This window comes from Phascolarctos cinereus, unplaced genomic scaffold, assembly GCF_003287225.1.
Source record: "Phascolarctos cinereus isolate Bilbo 61053 unplaced genomic scaffold, phaCin_HiC Scaffold_4;HRSCAF=312, whole genome shotgun sequence".
Lineage (NCBI taxonomy): Eukaryota > Metazoa > Chordata > Mammalia > Diprotodontia > Phascolarctidae > Phascolarctos > Phascolarctos cinereus.
Window position 1 is genome coordinate 8,142,205 of NW_027555847.1, and position 17,101 is coordinate 8,159,305.

At 46.2% G+C, this 17,101-nt stretch overlaps 1 protein-coding gene across 2 annotated transcripts in view; it reads right to left on the reverse strand.

Moving 5' to 3' along the window:
- Positions 1–17,101, reverse strand: part of SUGCT (succinyl-CoA:glutarate-CoA transferase) — a 619,772-nt gene that overhangs the window by 366,155 nt on the left and 236,516 nt on the right. For both annotated transcript variants that reach the window (XM_020964410.2, XM_020964409.2), the window contains one exon: positions 13,873–13,970. In XM_020964410.2, the coding sequence (XP_020820069.1) occupies positions 13,873–13,970 (98 nt within the window). The remainder of the gene's footprint in view (positions 1–13,872; positions 13,971–17,101) is intronic.

Here is a 17,101-nt window from a genome sequence, read left to right on the forward strand (position 1 = left end):
AATTCACAGCCTGGGTGTTATAACTGCCACCTTCCTGACAATACCCTGCTTACTAGCCCTCTGCATGCTTGGCTGCAGCTATAAGAACTACAACGGTGCTGGTGGGTTCTTGGTTTTGACATTTTTAGATCTTAGTTAAAAGGAGGCATCGTGTCATAGAAGACACCGTGAAGGGCTTGGCATCCTAGAATGTTAGATACCTTCTAGCTAAGTGACCTACAGAAAACTGTTTAATCTTTCTCATCCTCTATTTCCTCACCTGTAAAATGGAAATAAAAGTAGCATCGACCTCACAGGTTGCTGTAAGGCTCCAATTAGATGATAAATTCAAAGTTGGCAAAACTTGAAAGTCTACATAAATATAAGGTATTAATAGCAGTAGTAATTCTAATTCAGAATGAGTTGTTATTATTATAGGTTATTATTAATTCACTTCAAACCTTTTAGGCAATAAGATTTTCTTGGCTCAGACGCACTTTTAAATTCTTAGATGAGAGGTTGCTACCAACCGCCGCCCCCAAGCTGTCCCAACCTATGCCATCCAACAACCCCCTAGGCATTATCCCCAAACCAAGGGGTACTTCAGTATTTCAGTGGCTCCACAATTCCATTTGAGGGAGAATTCCTTTTGTCACTGCGGAGCGTGGCTCACCCACTCGCATGCCTCTCCTGTTCTCCACCTTACACTCCAGAAGAGGCTAGAGGCCATCCTTTGGGTCTCTGAAATGCTGTGGCACCAGGACTGAGGCCATACACCTGCCAGCTTTGCACTTGTAACATGACGAGCTCACCTGCTCTCCTGAGCAGCCACATCACACGTGACAGACATCTGTCAGGCCACGTCCTGTATGGCTACAGAATCCTAACTAGCCATGTTGGGTAAAAGGACAAGAACTATGAACAGTGCTCTCCAGGCAACTTTGTGACTCCTGACGTAAAATAATAGAAGAATTAAAACGAATTTAGGTGAATAGGGAGGGAAATGCTGGGCCTGGGGGCAGACATTTGTGGGGTCAAGAGTCCAGAAACTCTCCCAAACCCCTCGGAACCTAGACATGGCAGAAAGGGCTGTTTCCTATTTTAGCTGATAATTCTTACTAACTACTAGGCTCCCACGTCTCTGCGTGGCTGAAGGAGCAAATGTCACCAAGCTGTAATTGTACCTAACTTTAAAAGCACACGATGTTTTTAAATTATTTGAATTTCGGTGCCCTGTCAGAGTGGGCACCCTAGGACAAAGTTCCTTACTTACCCAGCCTTGTTACAGCTCCACACAGGTAAAAATGAGAAACGTGCTGCAACCTAGCTGTGCTCATCCCTCCACTGGTCACCTGCAACCTCAATTCCTCAGAGACTGCTCTTCTGAATTCACAAACACACAGCATCATTGAGAGAACGCCAGTGCTACAGAGATGGGTTCGTGTGTGATCAGTCACATGGGATCAGTTATGACTTTCCAAATGTGACCCAATGAGCCCTCCTTCTCTTCAGGTCTGGGCCCAGCTCACCACCCACCTACAGAGCCTGCCCCAAATATGTGTACTGATACGTGAACTCAGCGGGCACATCTGATCACATGCCAAGGCCTAGGACGGAGGAATTCTCCATCCATTAGTCTGCTGGGTCTTTTCTCCATGAATTACTGGGAGGAGGCTGAGCAGAGAGGGAAAGGGGAGAGGGAGAGGAGGAAAATAAGAGGGAGGAGGAAGAAGAGAAGGAGGAGGAGAATATTATAATTATAATTTATATATTATATAACATATACTATATTATATATAATTAATTATAATTAAATATTATATTATATAATAAACATAATTATAATTATAATCATAGCAGCTAGCATCTATACAGCCTTTGAAGGACTGCAGGGTGCATTATTTATGTTACTTAATCCTATCCAAAGAAAATGAATGGGAGAGTACCAACATCAATCACAGAATCCGCCTACTTTCTCGTCCTTCTGAAAGACTTTTTGATGCAACAGTAACACTGCGGCCAATAACAGCCATCAGTTCCGTAGCCCCTCATGGCATACAAAGCTGTTTACGTGACTTGTCTCATTTAATCCTCATAACTGCCCTGTAAGGTAAGTGCTATTATGCCCATTTTACAGGGGAGGAAACTGAGGTAGTGAGCGGTTGAGTGACTCGCCCAGTTATCTAGGAAGTACTTAATAAGTAGCTGTTTGTGTGTATTAGTGTGCCCCGACTTCCTCAGCAAAGCCCTGCAGCGCCCTATTGTCTCTGAGGTGTCTTTCACAGCCCTTCCCAGACTGGCCCCATCCTCCTTTTCAGAGTCATCCTACTCGACTTCCCTCCCCTTATCCTAGCCCATCCAAACCTCTCCCAGCTCTGCACCCTTTGGCCAAGCTACGCACCTGCACAAAGCACACCGCCAGGTCTCATCGTCATCCCCTGGCATCCCTCACTTCCTCCCAAAGTCCAGTGACACGCCACCTCCTACCTCGCCCATCCTTCCTGTCCTTACCCCATCCCCGCCTCCTGGGCCAGGGGCCTCCTTCCTCAAACTACCTCATGGAGCTCTGTGTGTGTTCCTCTTCGTGCTTTCCGACACAAGTACGATCTTCCCCAACAAAACAGAAGGCCTTTGAGAGCAGAGATTGTTTAATTTTTTGTATCTATATCCCCTTCACCTAGGACAGTGCTTGGCACACAGTAGGCACTTAATAAATGCTCATTGATTGATGGCTTCATCTTAATCAGTTAACAAAGCTTATGGAGAAATATACTTTGTAAAAGCTGGGGAGAGGGGCTAAGTCACAGATAAAGAACCAGATTTATTCTCACAGGACCTGGGTTAAAACTCAGTTCTGCTATTTGGACTTTCTTTTAGGGCCCTTCAAAGTGCCCTAAGGAGTGTTTGGAGGGGCTCCATAAGTGCTTTGCCAGTTTGGAAAAGTCTTTGATCAATTTGTAAAAAGAAGAAAAGAAGCTTGGAGCTCGAGACCCTGGACCTCTTCTCCTTTACTGGCTTCATGACCTCAGGGAAGTCACTTCATGTCTCTGGCTGCATGGAATGAAAGGGTTAAGGAGAGTGGTCCCTCCAGCTGCTTCCTCCTAGGAGCTGACTGTCCCAGTGGGATGGAGGCACCCCTCCTACACTCAGCTTTTGAAAGTGCCCTGCAGGCTGCATCATATGGCTATTGTTAGGGTGAGCATGGATGTTTTATTGAACAACACAGTAAAAACAGCGACACAAAGCATGCATAAATTGTTAGTGTATCCCCCAGAAGTTACTGGGGGGGGGGTGCTGCATTTCATCAAAATTGGGTCTCTGAATACAAAATGACCAGAATTCCACTGAATACAGACAAGAGACATGTTCTCTCTCTTCTCATCTCTGGCTTACCAACATCATGAAGGGAGAGAGGGAGGGAGGGAAGAACGGAGGGAGGGAGGGAGGGAGGAGAAGAAGGAAGAAGAAGGAAGGGAGGAAGGAAGGAAGGAAGGAAAAGGAAGAAGGAAGAAGGAAGGAAGGAAGGAAGGAAGGAAGAAGGAAGGAGGAGGGAGGAGGAAGGAAGGAGGAAGGAGGGAGGAGGAAAAGGGAGGGAGGGAGGGAGGAGGAGAAAGAAGAAGGGAGGAGGAGGGAGGGAGGAAGGAGAAGAAGGAAGGAAGGAAGGAAGGAAGGAAGGGAGGAGGGAGGAGGAGGAGGAGGAGGAGGGAGGAGGAGGAGGGAGGGAGGGAAGGAAGGGAGGAGGGAGGGAGGGAAGGAAGGGAGGAGGAGGAGGAAGGAGGGAGGAAGGAGGAGGGAGGAGAGGAGGAAGGGAGGAGGGAGGGAGGGAGGGAGGAAGGAAGGAGGGAGGAGGGAGGAGGGAGGAGAAGGGAGGAAGGAAAGAAGGAGAAGGGAGGGAGGAGAAGGAGGGAGGAGAGGGAGGAGGAGGGAGGAGGAGAGGAGGAAGGAGGAGGAAGGAAGGAGAGGAGGAGAGGAAGGGAGGAGAGGAGGGAGGAGAAGAAGGAAGGAAGGAAGGAAGAAGGAAAGAAGGAAGGAAGGAAGAAGGAAGGAGGGAGGAGGGGGAGGGAGGAGGGAGGAGGAAGGGAGGGAGGAAGGAAGGGAGGGAGGGAGGCTATATTAAGTGCCTATTATGTGCCAGGCTCTATGCTAAGTGCTTTACAAATTTTATTCCATTTGATAATTTTGTAATTTGATCATTTGCAAGGGAGAAAGCACTGGATTCAAATCCTAGGTTTTTAAATTGCTTTCTGTGTCACTTTGGGCAAGTCATTGCTACTCTCTAGACCTCAGTTTTTTATCTATAAAATGAATGGAGAGGGTGGGCTCTGAGGCCAACCCTGGGAATCCCCCCAAAGTCTAAACTAGAATATCTTAAATCCATGAAAAGACTTTCCGAAAGGAGTTCTTAGATGAATGTGAGTGCAATGTGTCATGAAATGAGGTCATCTACCCATTTACCCATCTGCTCATTTAGTCACTCAACAGGCATTTATTAAATACCTACCATCTGCCAAGTGCTGGTCATTTCACCAATACTGGAGAGCAGTAAGTCAAAGATTCAAGTCAACGAGCATTTCTGACGCCCCTTGTAGGATGCATCGGGTGGTGACCAGAGTAATCTGGAAGGCCTGAGTGCAAGTCTCACCTCTGAGCCCTGTGTTGCCCTCAGCAAGTCATTTAAGCTCTCACTACCCCCAGGTAGCTCTCTAAAGGCTTTCAAACAGTTACACGTTTGTATTGGCACAGAGACTTTCCTCATTGGGAGTTACACATTGCCAAGGAAATTGCAGGTTTGGTTTTCTAAAAATGTGCCAGAGGAGAAGCAATGTGTTGTAGTACAGAGAAACCTGAGGAAAGTTCTCTTTCTGTAAAATCACTTGTGTGACCTTGGCCAAGTCACTTAACTCCAGGCAATTCTCTAGAGTTGTAAATTACAGAGGAGTCACCAATCTGCGTCAAGGAGGAGAGCTTCCATACTGGGAAGTCTAGACACTACCACACCCCACTTCCAAGAAAATGTGTCAGTCACTATGCTTCTCACTAGGTATAAGAAGATAAAAATTAAACCAGTCCATGCCCTCAGGGACATTCCACATTTTGCCCATTTGGGGCAAGTGAGCAAAGATGGCAATATCAAAGGGGAAGACTGAACTCATCTCCCACGGAAGCACAAGAAGCTCGCCTCCATCTGGGCCCAAATTCCTCCAGCTCCTCTCCGCCCTCAGGGAGCAGCCCTGGAGCTGAAGTGGACCCGAATCGGGGCCAGCCTGGCTGACTCACAGGAGACCAAAGGGCTCCTTTCATTTTCCAACTCCAACCAAGACCAGTGGCCACCAGAAACGCCAACTGTGTGAGCCGCCCAGCTCCCAGCCAACATTGGGATTCCCCCTCCCCCTATCATTCCCATTAAATTGAATAGAGTTCTGAGGCTTAAATAAACTCAGACATTCCAATGTCTGGATTTTTCTCTCCCCAAAGTTAGCAAATGTTTGAAAAAAAAAAAAGAACGAAAGAAAACAATTCACCATAAAGGAAAGAAAACTCCCCAAAGAATGGGAAAAGTAAATTTACAAATTGAGAGGCTAGAAGCTAAATAAATAAATCAATAAATAAATCTTGGGATTCAAGCAGATGACCTCTTTCTTCTAAGTTCATAGGATTTAGAGCTGGAGGGACCTCAGATCTCCCTCTTCCAGCCATGCCAGGAGCATTCCAAAGGCAGGATGGAAAGAAAGGGGAAAATGGAAGTTTAGAGGGGTGACTTTCAGGGAAACAGCAGCAGAATGGCACAGGCACTAGACCAGAGGGCTGGAAACCTCTCTCAGGTTCAAGAGTCCACTCCTTCACCTGCCAGCAGGAAGGTTATGGAACCCCCAGCCCCAATTTTCCCAGGTGAAAATTAAAGAGGAAGGCCTCAAAGTCCCTTCTCCCACTAGCATTCTAGTTTGACGTAACAAAGAAGGCAAGAGACAGGTCTCTCTGTCAGCACAGACTTACTAACCAGCCCTCTATATCACAAGTTCCTAAAAAGAGAGCTTCAGTCCCATTTTGCCCTCACTCTGAGATCTGAATAAGCACATCTTTGGGTTCTAGGTCAGAAAGAATTCTCTTTGCAAGGTGGAAAGAGCCCCAGTCTCAAAGAACAGTTTTGGAATCTGTCCTGTCCCCCGACAGCCAAAGGAATGAATTGTAAGAATGATGGTTGGTGGTGGTTTTTTAGGAGCCTGAGGAGGGAGGGCCACTTAAGTTAACCATATTCCTCCTTCAACTGTGCAGAAAGCTAGATACAAAGAAAGGCATCACCTCAAGGACTAGCAGGAAAGATGCACGAAGGGTGAGCGCCAGCATGAAGAGAGATCTGGCCCTGGCACGAGAGGGACCCAGACATTTACAGGATCTGTTCACACACACTGAAAACAGACTCAGGGCAAGGTGCTTGGTTGGGGGGTCTGGCCAGAAGAAGGGTCCCCCAACGAGCATCTAAGAAGGCAAAGGGGCTGGGTGAGAAGCTCCCCTGCACAGGCCTTGACACCCTGGATAAATGGCAAATGTGGCTGTCATGATCACTAGTTTAACAGCCAAAGACAAGAAGAACATGTTCCGCTTCCAATGGCAAACTGCCTCAACTGTCCAGGAAGTTGTGAATCTTCACTGTGGTAGGAAGTGGATAGTGGATAATTGGTCATTCATTATACAAGCTTTTATTAAATAGCTACAATGTATGCAAAGCCCTGGCCTAGGTGCTGGGGAAAGACACACACAAAACTGTCCCTGGCCACCAGGAGCTTACATTCCTCTGGGAGCAAACAACATGGACACAGCAAAGTCAACAAAAAATAAGAAAAGGAATTTTAACCAGGGTGGGGGATTCCAATGTTCAGGGATAAGGAATGGTCTTGGTGTAGGAGAGGTGGCGTTGAGCTGGGAGGAGGACATGCCAGGCACAGAGACACTTGGTACAAATGCTTGAAGACAAGAAACGGAATGTGTCACCTAAGAGCCCAGTCAGGCCAGAACAGAGAGGGTGTGAGGGACAGGGCGGCAAGATGGCCAGTGCTCATTTGGAGAAACCGGGTCTTTGCATGAAGAAACAAATGGTCAGAGCTTTTCAGTTTCAATGTTCACAAATGAAAGCAAATACTGCCTCAAATGAGGATGAATTCCATGCCAGCTAGCTAAATGTGGGTGTCTGTGGACACTTCAAAGGCACCAACCAAGACCAGGTGCTCACCACCTGGCAGCTAATTGCCCTCCTGGAGAAGGTGATCAGGATTATAATGGACAATCTCTGGAGGAAGCAGCTTCTTGTGTTGGAAGGAATGAGGATACAGACTCCCAGGCGTCATAAGGTGAGAGGTCACCCACGGGAGGTCAAGGCTATTTGAAGGCGGTGGTGGAACTTAAGGCTCCCTGACAATCTAACACAAATTGATCAAATAATGAGCATCTGTTGAGAACTTCTCGCCAAGGGTATGCTCTCTCAACTGGGGAGGACTGAATAAAAATAGTTAACAAAAAACTGAAACCCATGGGAAGCTTGGAGATGCCAAGAGAGTGTCACCACACATGGCCTGGGTGCCGGAGAGGCTGACTGATGGGATTGCTGAGTCTGCAGTGATTTCTGGGAGAAATGCCCCAGGCCCAAGGAAGGGCCAGTCTTCAAAAAGGTACAAGACAGGTTCAAATCCTGACTTTGCTACTTCCACTCTATGACCTAGGGCTCCTCAGCTGACCTCTTCTGCTCCTCACTTTCCTCCTCTGTAAAATGAAGGCATTGGACCAGATGTTCTAGAGTCTGTTCCAGCCCCAGGCCCTCTGAGCTTGTTTTCACATCGCACTTTGAATCTCATTCTTTTCTGCATCTTTTTTCATCCATCCTCATTTTCTTGTTTCCCTCTGCTATCTCCCCAACCCACCAATTTATCTTCCTCTTCAATGTTTCAGCAGACATTCTTCCCTCCAAACGTGCCCAGAGGTTCAGAGCCTTGTTCCAACCCAGGTTCATTCACACAGAATTGAAAAGATGGGGAGGGGGTTCAGTTTCCATGCTTTGGGTTGCAATCCTTTGTGTCTCTTATTAGGGATTTCAGCTAGGGAGGGGTGGGAATCTGCTTCAGCCTTCAGTTCTGAGTCTGAGCAGCTGGGTAAACAGACTTTCCTGCAACACTATGGATAGAATGGCCTGCTCCACGGAGAAGTCTTGCCTCTTGGCCACGGATGGGGAACAGTCACACCTGAAAGCACTTCAGGGGAAGCGTGTCTGTGTGTGTGTGTGTGTGTGTGTTGTGTGTGTGTGTGTGTGTGTATGTGTGTGTGTGTGCATGCCATTGGCTGTAGGGAAAGGAGTTGATTGCAAACACGTGAATTTGCTCTTCCTGAAGAGCCTGCCTGCTGTCCAATAGCAGCACTGAGCAGAGTGGAGCCAAAAATGACCACAGGAAGGCCCTCCCTCACCCAGCCCTGCACCCTTCCCATCAGCAAAGGCAATGACTGCAGGTCACCACCTCACTGGGAGGCTCCCAAAGGCGATTATCTACTCCCTACGCTCCATGCCAGAAGGGGCCTCAGGAGCCACTGGGTCAGCATCCTTGTTCTACAGATTAAGAAACTGAGGCCTGGGGAGGGAAAAGAACATGGTTCTACAGCCCTTAGCCCAGGGCCTGTCAGCGGGCAAGCATTTAATGAACATTGGCTGCCTTGACTTGACGAGGCCACACAGGTAATCAATGTCAGAGACAGGGTTTGAATCCAGGTCTTCTGACTTTAAAGCTGGTATTTTAGATACAGTTTAAAGAAAACTTGGGAACACATTGGTTGGAGGATTTGGGGGCAAGCAGAAATGCTGACAAATGAACTAATTAATTAATTAAAATTATGAAACAATTACAATATGCCAAACAAATAGAAAAGCAAGAGAGCATCTGGTCTCCAATGGATCACACATGAATTAGAGGAGACAATAGATCTTGGAAAGTTCGCCGCCCTCGGAGGTGGTGACCTCTTCTGTAACAGTGCCCTTCGCTGGTGGGAACAGTGTCAAAGGGCAGGGTTACATATCGCCTTCCTATACACCTCTTTTCTGTGATGGAAAGGCCTAGGGAGGGTCTTAGGATTCACTGGCAGATCAGGTAAGAATTCCCCAGTGGGGTAGATCTGGCTAGACCCTAAGGAAAAAAAGCTTAAATACTTTCAACATTTTTAAGATCTTCTGATGCTGGGGATCTGTTTGATTTTTCTCTTATTTCACTAATGCTTTGCATGGCTCCCAACGCATAATTATTAATAAGTAAACACTTGTTGAATACAATGGAATGAAATGGGGTAACAAAATCTGGGGGCTTTGCATTTCAAATGATGGTAATTATGTTATTCCACAATTCTCCTACTGAGATGCTGAGGACAAGATGTTAAGGGGGTGGGCTTAGAGGCTCTGCCCAGCTTCCTTGAAGGTCCACAGCACACAGAACGAGCATGCTGATGGAAGAAACAGACTCTGTCTGCGTCCACTCACAGAAGACCCCCCCCCCCGCCCCATGCCATTCACAGCAACTGAACAACTGTGGTGTTTACATAGCAACGCAGGAATCCTTACAGGGGACATGCTTCTTGACTCTGGGAACCACTGCTCCAACCCAGTCTGGAGGTCACATAGGAAGGGACTCATACCAACAGGCCCAGAGAAAACAGGCCTTTCCCAATGGCCTTAAAAATGGTAGGGACCACAAATAGAAAATGCTGAGAAACTCCTCATCAGACCAGCAGACATCACCAAGAAAATCCGCTTCAGAGACTTACAGCCACAAGGAAGAGGATTTCTATACAGTTTTCTGTAGTGAGAAATATGTGTAGCTATCACAGCAGAAGATGAGGAATGCCCCGGTGCTGCCATCATCAATTTTGTCTTTGAATTCTCATTACCTAGCATAAAATCTAGCTCATAGCAGGTGCTTGATTGAGGAAGTATCCCCAGATTCTACCTCTGACACATGGCTATGTGATGATGAGCAAATACTTTCACCTTTCCAAGCCTCATCTGTAAAATCAGAATTAACCACGACTTCAGAGGCCAAATGGGAAGTACTATTCCTTCTTTCCTTTCAATAGAGAAGCGGTGGACTACAGATACTGAATGAGGCATACGTTGTCAACTGTGGCTAAGACCTACATTACTGAATGCCAGCCAGCCAAGAGGAGGAAGCTTCTTTAACAGTTCAAGTACAGGATTCTACATGAAAGACAGTGATTTGTGATCATCGCTGGCTACCTCCAGGGAAGCCCTGTGATTCCTACAAAGGTAGTGGGGAGGCTGATTGACACATTGATTGAGTTCACCCCAAACGGAAAAGGATGAAATCTCTATTTCATCCAGCTGAAGCTCACAGGGCAAGACACTGCCATGAGAGCTCATAGCAGGAAATGCAAATCTGAAGGCAAATGAAACCAGTGGCCAAACTCTGAAGTCCTGAACATAAGAAGGCTGAAGGTTCATAACAAGATAACACTTTCCTACGCCCGTTAAGTGATGTTTTTCTCGAGATCCTCTCTTCTCACAGGGTGGATATAATTTTCTTAGATTTTCAAAGAGCTTTTGATAAAGTTTCTCACAAGAGACTATTATTGAAACTTGGTAACCATGGAGTGAAAGAGAAAGTCATATCAATGAATTAAAAATGGCCTGAGAGAGCAAGCAAGAAAGAAGCAAAAAAGGAGAGCTCAGTGGCCAATTCTCATTGTGGGGAAAGGTTAATTACGAAGGGCTCTCGGGACTCAGTGCAGAGCTCAAGTTCTACTTAACCAGTGACCAGGAAGGGGAAAGGCCAATTGGCATTCCCTGCCACGTCCTGAGGATCTGCCCCCCACACAGAGCTCCCATTGATTCGGAGAGAATCTGGCAAACGGGGAGATGCAGGGGGTAAGGAGAAGAATTCAAAGCCAACAAGGCTGGAGGAAACAGGTGAAGGAAGATGGGTTCAGAGGGTCCTGTGGAGATCCCTGAATGCAGAAAGGGAACAGCGGTGAAACATCAAGAGCCGAGCTGAGTTTTCTGGGAACATTTGCATAGCGATCTATAAAAACATATGGTGTTTAAAAAAACCCCAACAACTACCACAGCAAGAAATTATGATCTGAACAAAGCCAACTTGTCTGCTCACCCAAGAGAAAGCGAAGCTGCTACTTGGTTCACAAAATTCACAGAGCTCTGCAGTGTAACAACACTAAATATACCAGGAAGATCTCCCAGTGCGGATGCGTGGAAGTCATGCATGCATTCATGCATGCATTCATTCATTCATCCATCCACTCAATTCAAGAAGTATTTATTAAGCACTTGCTATACGCCAAGCCCGGCATTGCTAGAGACACTGAGATACCATAGTCAGTCAACAAGCATTTCTTAAGCTCCTACTATGTGCCAGACATCTTGCTAAGAGCGGGGGATTTAAAAAGAAGCAAAGGCGGTCTACAACCTCAAGGAATTCACAGTCTAATGGATTAATGCCATCCCTCTTTGTCCTCAATAAGTTTATATTCTATTTCCAGAAAATAACATAGAGAAATAAATACACAATATATGAATATGAGTAAATACCTCTGCGCCAAGGTTTAATGTCAAAAGCAAAAATATGGGTTAGAGTCTGAGCTGTGGTTGGGAAATGACCCTAATTCAGAGGCCCCCACCGCTGGGAAAGAGGGGATACCATGAAGGATCCTGTGTAAGAAATAGCATTGGAGTTCACCCTTAAACAGAAGCAGTCAGCTAAGAGACAGAGGGAGAAGGGAAGGCATTCCAGGAATGGGACACAGCCTGAGCAAAGGACGGGAGGGAGACTGTAGGGAGAAGGACACGGGCCAGTTTGGCCCAAATGTGGAGTGCGCCAAAGGAAGCAATACTTAGCAAACCTACAAAGGTAAGTTAGCGTCAGGTTAGGAAGAGTTTTAAAAGCCAAAGAGAAAAGGCCATACTTCGTTCTTGACACAATGGGTAACTGGCACAGCCTATGTGGCTGCCAACCAAGACTCCGACAGAATCAGAGAGGGCTATCAATCAATCAGCAGTCAACCAGCTTATTATTAAATGTTCAGTTTATGATTAGAAGAGGGTTGTTTCAGAAATTCACAAGAGAAGATACTGATGGAATACTGAGAGTGTTGCCTCTATCTTGAAGTAGACGTGGAATATATTTCAGAATACATCCCCCTTTTCTTGGTAGAGAGGTGGCGGTCTAAGCAACAGTCAGGTAAGGCCATGGTGCAGGTAAGTTTTCTTTAATTGTTTTTTTTTCTTTGTTACATGGGAGAATGCTGGGGGCAAGGGAAAGGAAAAGTTGGAACATACCGGGAAATGACTGTGGTATTGTTTTGTTTTGTTTTTTAAAGGTATCAATACTTCATCTCCTTTTTTTTTTTGAAGTAAAAGAAAAAGAAGAAGAAAATGTTTCATGATTTGGAATGAAATTTTGAGACTGACTCTCTTTTCCCTTTTGGAGTGAGCCAAAGGTCTTGAAATTAATGTTCCAAGCTCCTCCTCCTCCTTTATATGGCTAAATTAGGACAAGAAATAATTAGATTTCCTGATCAGTGCTAATTGTTGGTGATTCCAAAGACAATTCAGGTTCTGGAAGTAAAAGACTCAAGTTCATCATCCAGAAATGGTTAATCAGAAAAGTGGCAGTTCTGGAAATGCCAAATAAGCCAGCTTTTTTAGACAAGCCATGCTAACCACTAGATGCCATTGTAATGGCTCTGACCTAAGAAGACCCAGGTGGGTGCCCCACCTCTAACACTCACTGCTTGAGTGAAGCTTGCTCAAGGCCTCAGTCTCTTCATCTGTAAAATAAGGGGGTAGAGCCAAGTCAGTGGTGTCAGATTCAAATAGAAACAGGACTGCTAAAGGATCCATGAGTGCCACATTTTGACTTAGGAGATCACATGTCAACATTATCTATGTTCTATCATATTTTTATTTATTTTGCTAAATATTTCTCAATTCCATTTGAATCTGGCTCAGCTGCTCTTGGGATTGAATGCATTATCTGACAAACCTGATTAGATAATCAATGAGATCCCTGCTAGGTCTAGAGCAATGATTCCTTGCACTGGTGCATGATTTTCTTTTTGACCATAATTGTGCAAACAGTAGGGATTTAGACAGATTAAAATATTAATAATAATTGGCATTTATAGAGTACTTTAAAGTTTGCTCGTCACATTGCGTTCACCATCTTATTCAAGACCCTTAACAATCCCATGAGATGGATGCAATACCTATTCTATCCTCGTTTTATTGATGAGGAAACTGAGACACAGAGATATTAAGTGACTTTCCCAAGGTCACACAGCTTAAATGTGTCAAAAATAGGACTTGAAGCCAATCTTGCTGGCGCTGAAGCCAGCTCGTGAATCCTATACCTACTCACGTTTGCTATTCACTATATATTCCCTGTATGTCTCCCTTTTCATGGGCCAATTCTGTGAAACAGCTCATTGGAGAGATTTTGCAAGAGGATCTATTTAGGCAAAGAAATACCGCCAAGGACCAAGTAACTCCTTCCCACATTCTGTCTTTAACCACTCGCGATTTTATTGGTGTGGCCATTTCTCCCACGAGTACAGATTAGTCCTTCTTTTAAGGAAACTCATCTTCATGAGTTGTGGAGGTCGTCTTCCGCTGTGGATGAAGCATCTGGCCAGGAGCCCCCCGAACCAAGTTGTGCAGGCTCCTGGGTGGAAGCCTTTCTTGGTCACATGTTCTGGAGTTTGTGCTCTGCTGGCCCAGTCTTCAGGAGCCCAGGATTATCTCCAAGCCACGAAAGGAGGATGTTAGAGGAGGAATTCCCATAGTCACCCATGAACAGATCAGAGTACCATACCCTTCCTGATGCACTTCCTACTCACCGTGCTGATAGTATTGTAATGAGCTCTTTTCTGTTCTGGACCCGAAGATGGTTAGTTTTGTATCTGGAATCATTGATCAATGTAGGCAAATTCAGGATCTAAAGAGGACACACCAAAAAAAAAAAAGAATTTTCTTTGGTATTTAAAGTTTTATTCATAAATCCTTTTACAAAAGCTAAAGCTTAGGGTCAACCCTCAATAAAACTAACACCGCCTTCACGGGTTCTCCCCTCCCCCAGGTAAGCAGTCAGAAGGAGCGGGATCTTCCACAGGTGTGGAAGATCGGACTTCAACTAGCCTCCTCAGATTGCCATCTGGGTCTTGCAGAAAAGGAAGGAAGGAAGCGGTGATTAGTCCCTCTCCAAGCTCAGCTAAAGGGCAGCACATGCCTGGCTGTGTGCTTCCCGCATGATTTACTCCACAAATGAACACGGCCCTCTAGACTTAGAATGTTATGTGGAGTTTGGTGGCAAAAAAAATCTCCACACAGAAAATGAACTCGAGATGAGCAGGGGACCAAGCAGCCCCACAGTCCACGGGGCTCCCAGTGCCAGTGAAAGGCGAGGTCTGAATGGCACCTTCGGCCGATGGCTCCCTGCTCAACAGATCCTTTTTCCCCTTTGTGTCTCCACATTGCCACGGATCCTACTCGACGGGGGACCACATGGCAGTGCCGTCTTCTCTCCAGGCCCCAACATGTGCATGTGCATGTGAGAGAGAGACAGAAAGACTGACTCCTCCGTGCCATTTGGTACTCGCTCCATTGGGCACAGGCTTCCCAGGAATGTTACCTGACTGATTCTTCAGGCCTTGATGGAAGCCACGTCGTTAGGGAAACTCTTTTCTTTGCCCTTTCTTTCTGCTCTTTCTTTCTTTGGTATGTGAAATAGTCATGGAGACAGAAAAGAAGCCACATTGAAAGGGAAATCAAGACCCTGGTGAATTCCCATGTTGTCAAAGACACACAAGAGGCCCTATCCAGCTCCTCTAAGTGGACCAGCACACGCCCATGACACCACCATCCTGTGAGCAAGACAAACCACCCATTTCTGCAATGCCTCACACACACACACACACACACACACACACACACACACACATACACACCCCTCAAACACACGACACATATCTACCTCTGCTTCCACAAACAAAAACATTATGGCTCCCAAAAGCAGCACATGCAGCTATGTGACCCTGGGCAAGTCACTTAACCCCAACGGCCTAAAAGAAAAAGAAAAAGAAAAAGCAGCATGTGACCTCACTCATGCAGAATCGACCTTGGACTGAGCCATGGACCCAAGTCCTCCCTATGATGAATGTCTGCTGTTTGGCCGTGAGAACACCACTTAACCTTGAAAGGCACCAAACATTTGACCTAGCTCAAAAGTCAAGTCAATTAAGCACGCTGAGCACCTGCTCCAGGCCAGCGGCTGGCTGTTCACTTGCTACGTATGTTAGCGCGGGTTCTTGTGGCACACGGGCTAGACTAGATGGTGACAGGTCCATTCCAACTCTCAACTCTGTGAATGCCTCAATACATCCAGGCAACTTTTGAAGATCAATTGTGAGTGAAGTTGCAATACGCATCGGTGGGGGATGGAGTTTCCACACTGGGAGATCCTTCGATTGATGAAATCACAAGCCTCTCCGAGATATTAGATTGAGGTACACAGGGGAGGCTGTGCAGACTCAGGTTTGACACCCCCCAAAAAAGTGTTTTCTGAGAAAATTCTGTGCACGTGGGCCCATTGATGTTTACAGGCCATGCGTGCGTTAGGAGCAGGATGTCACAACCACTGTCAAGAGCAAAAGGGTGAGCTGGCACCTTGGACACAGGTGAGAAGTGAGCAAAATCCAGGCCAAGAGCACAGGGGGAAAGCGGCATGTGTTCCCCAGAAAATCCCCCGACCTCTGTCCCAGCATTCCCAAGCCACAGTCCTAGACTGCAGGGTCACGAGGGTGCGAGCCCTGAGAGAGCCCCAGGTCTAGGGCAGGTCTAGTGCTCCTCGCCTTCACGCCAGACTGCTCCAGTCACACAGCGGAGGCCTGCTGGTCGCTCTCCTTAAATGTGCCCTTGAGGAACCAGGAGCCTAGAACTGAATAACAGGAGACTAAGCATTTCTAGGTAAGCAAAGCCACCCCTTCAACAGATATTTCTCAGAAAGCATTTTGGAACTCACGTGCCCCTCCAGTGTGGTACACCCCATCATCTGAGAGGTTTTGCCTCACTCCAACAGTGAGGTACGCCAGCTAATCCCCCTCCCAGAAAAAAACAGGTTTTGACAGTTGAGGAAACTGAGGCAAGTAGCAGTGAAGTGACTTGTCCAAGGTCACACAGCTAGTAAGTGTCTGAGGCTGTCTTTGAATTCGGGTCTTTCCAAGCCCAGCATTCTATCTACTAAGTCATTCCTTATTGCCCAGGATCATACAGCAAGGATGGAGGATCACAGATTTGGGGCTGAAAAGGGCCTCAAAGATCACTGATGAAGAGGATGATGATGAAGATGAAAATGATAATGGAGATGATGATGATGGAGATGATGATGATGAAGATGATGAAGATGAAAATGATAATGGAGATGATGATGATGGAGATGATGATGATGAAGATGATGAAGATGAAAATGATAATGGAGATGATGATGATGAAGATAATGATGGTGAAGATGATGATGATGGTGATGAAGATGATGGTGGCATTTCTATAGAGCTTTATGGTTTGCAAAGTGCTTTACATGTTATTTAGATCCTCATAACAACCTCGTGTGGCAAATGCTATCTTTATTTTACAGATAAGGACACTGAGGCAGAGAGAGATGAAGTGACAACCAAGGGACACAGCTAGCAAAGATCTGAGGCAAGATTCGAACTCAGATCTTCCTGACTCGCTCTGTCTACCATGACACCAAGATGCCTATAAGAAAAGCACAATAGTCCCTGCCCTCAATGGGCTTGTGTTCTACCGGGAGACACAGGTAAGCACAAAATGTATTTTGTGCTAACTTAGTACAGTGGAAGTCAGTTAAGAAGCATTCAGTAAATTTTTTTTATATGCCAGGCACTGGACTGGCATACTCTGTGGCAGGCATTGTGCAGACACTCACAACTGGGGGGACCTAGAAAGGGCTCCTGAAGGGGGCCAGCTTTGGACAGAGCTACTAAAGGGAGGAAGGGCATGGTGAACAAGCAGGAAATGGAATACCATCCCAAGTCAGTCTGACTGGAACCT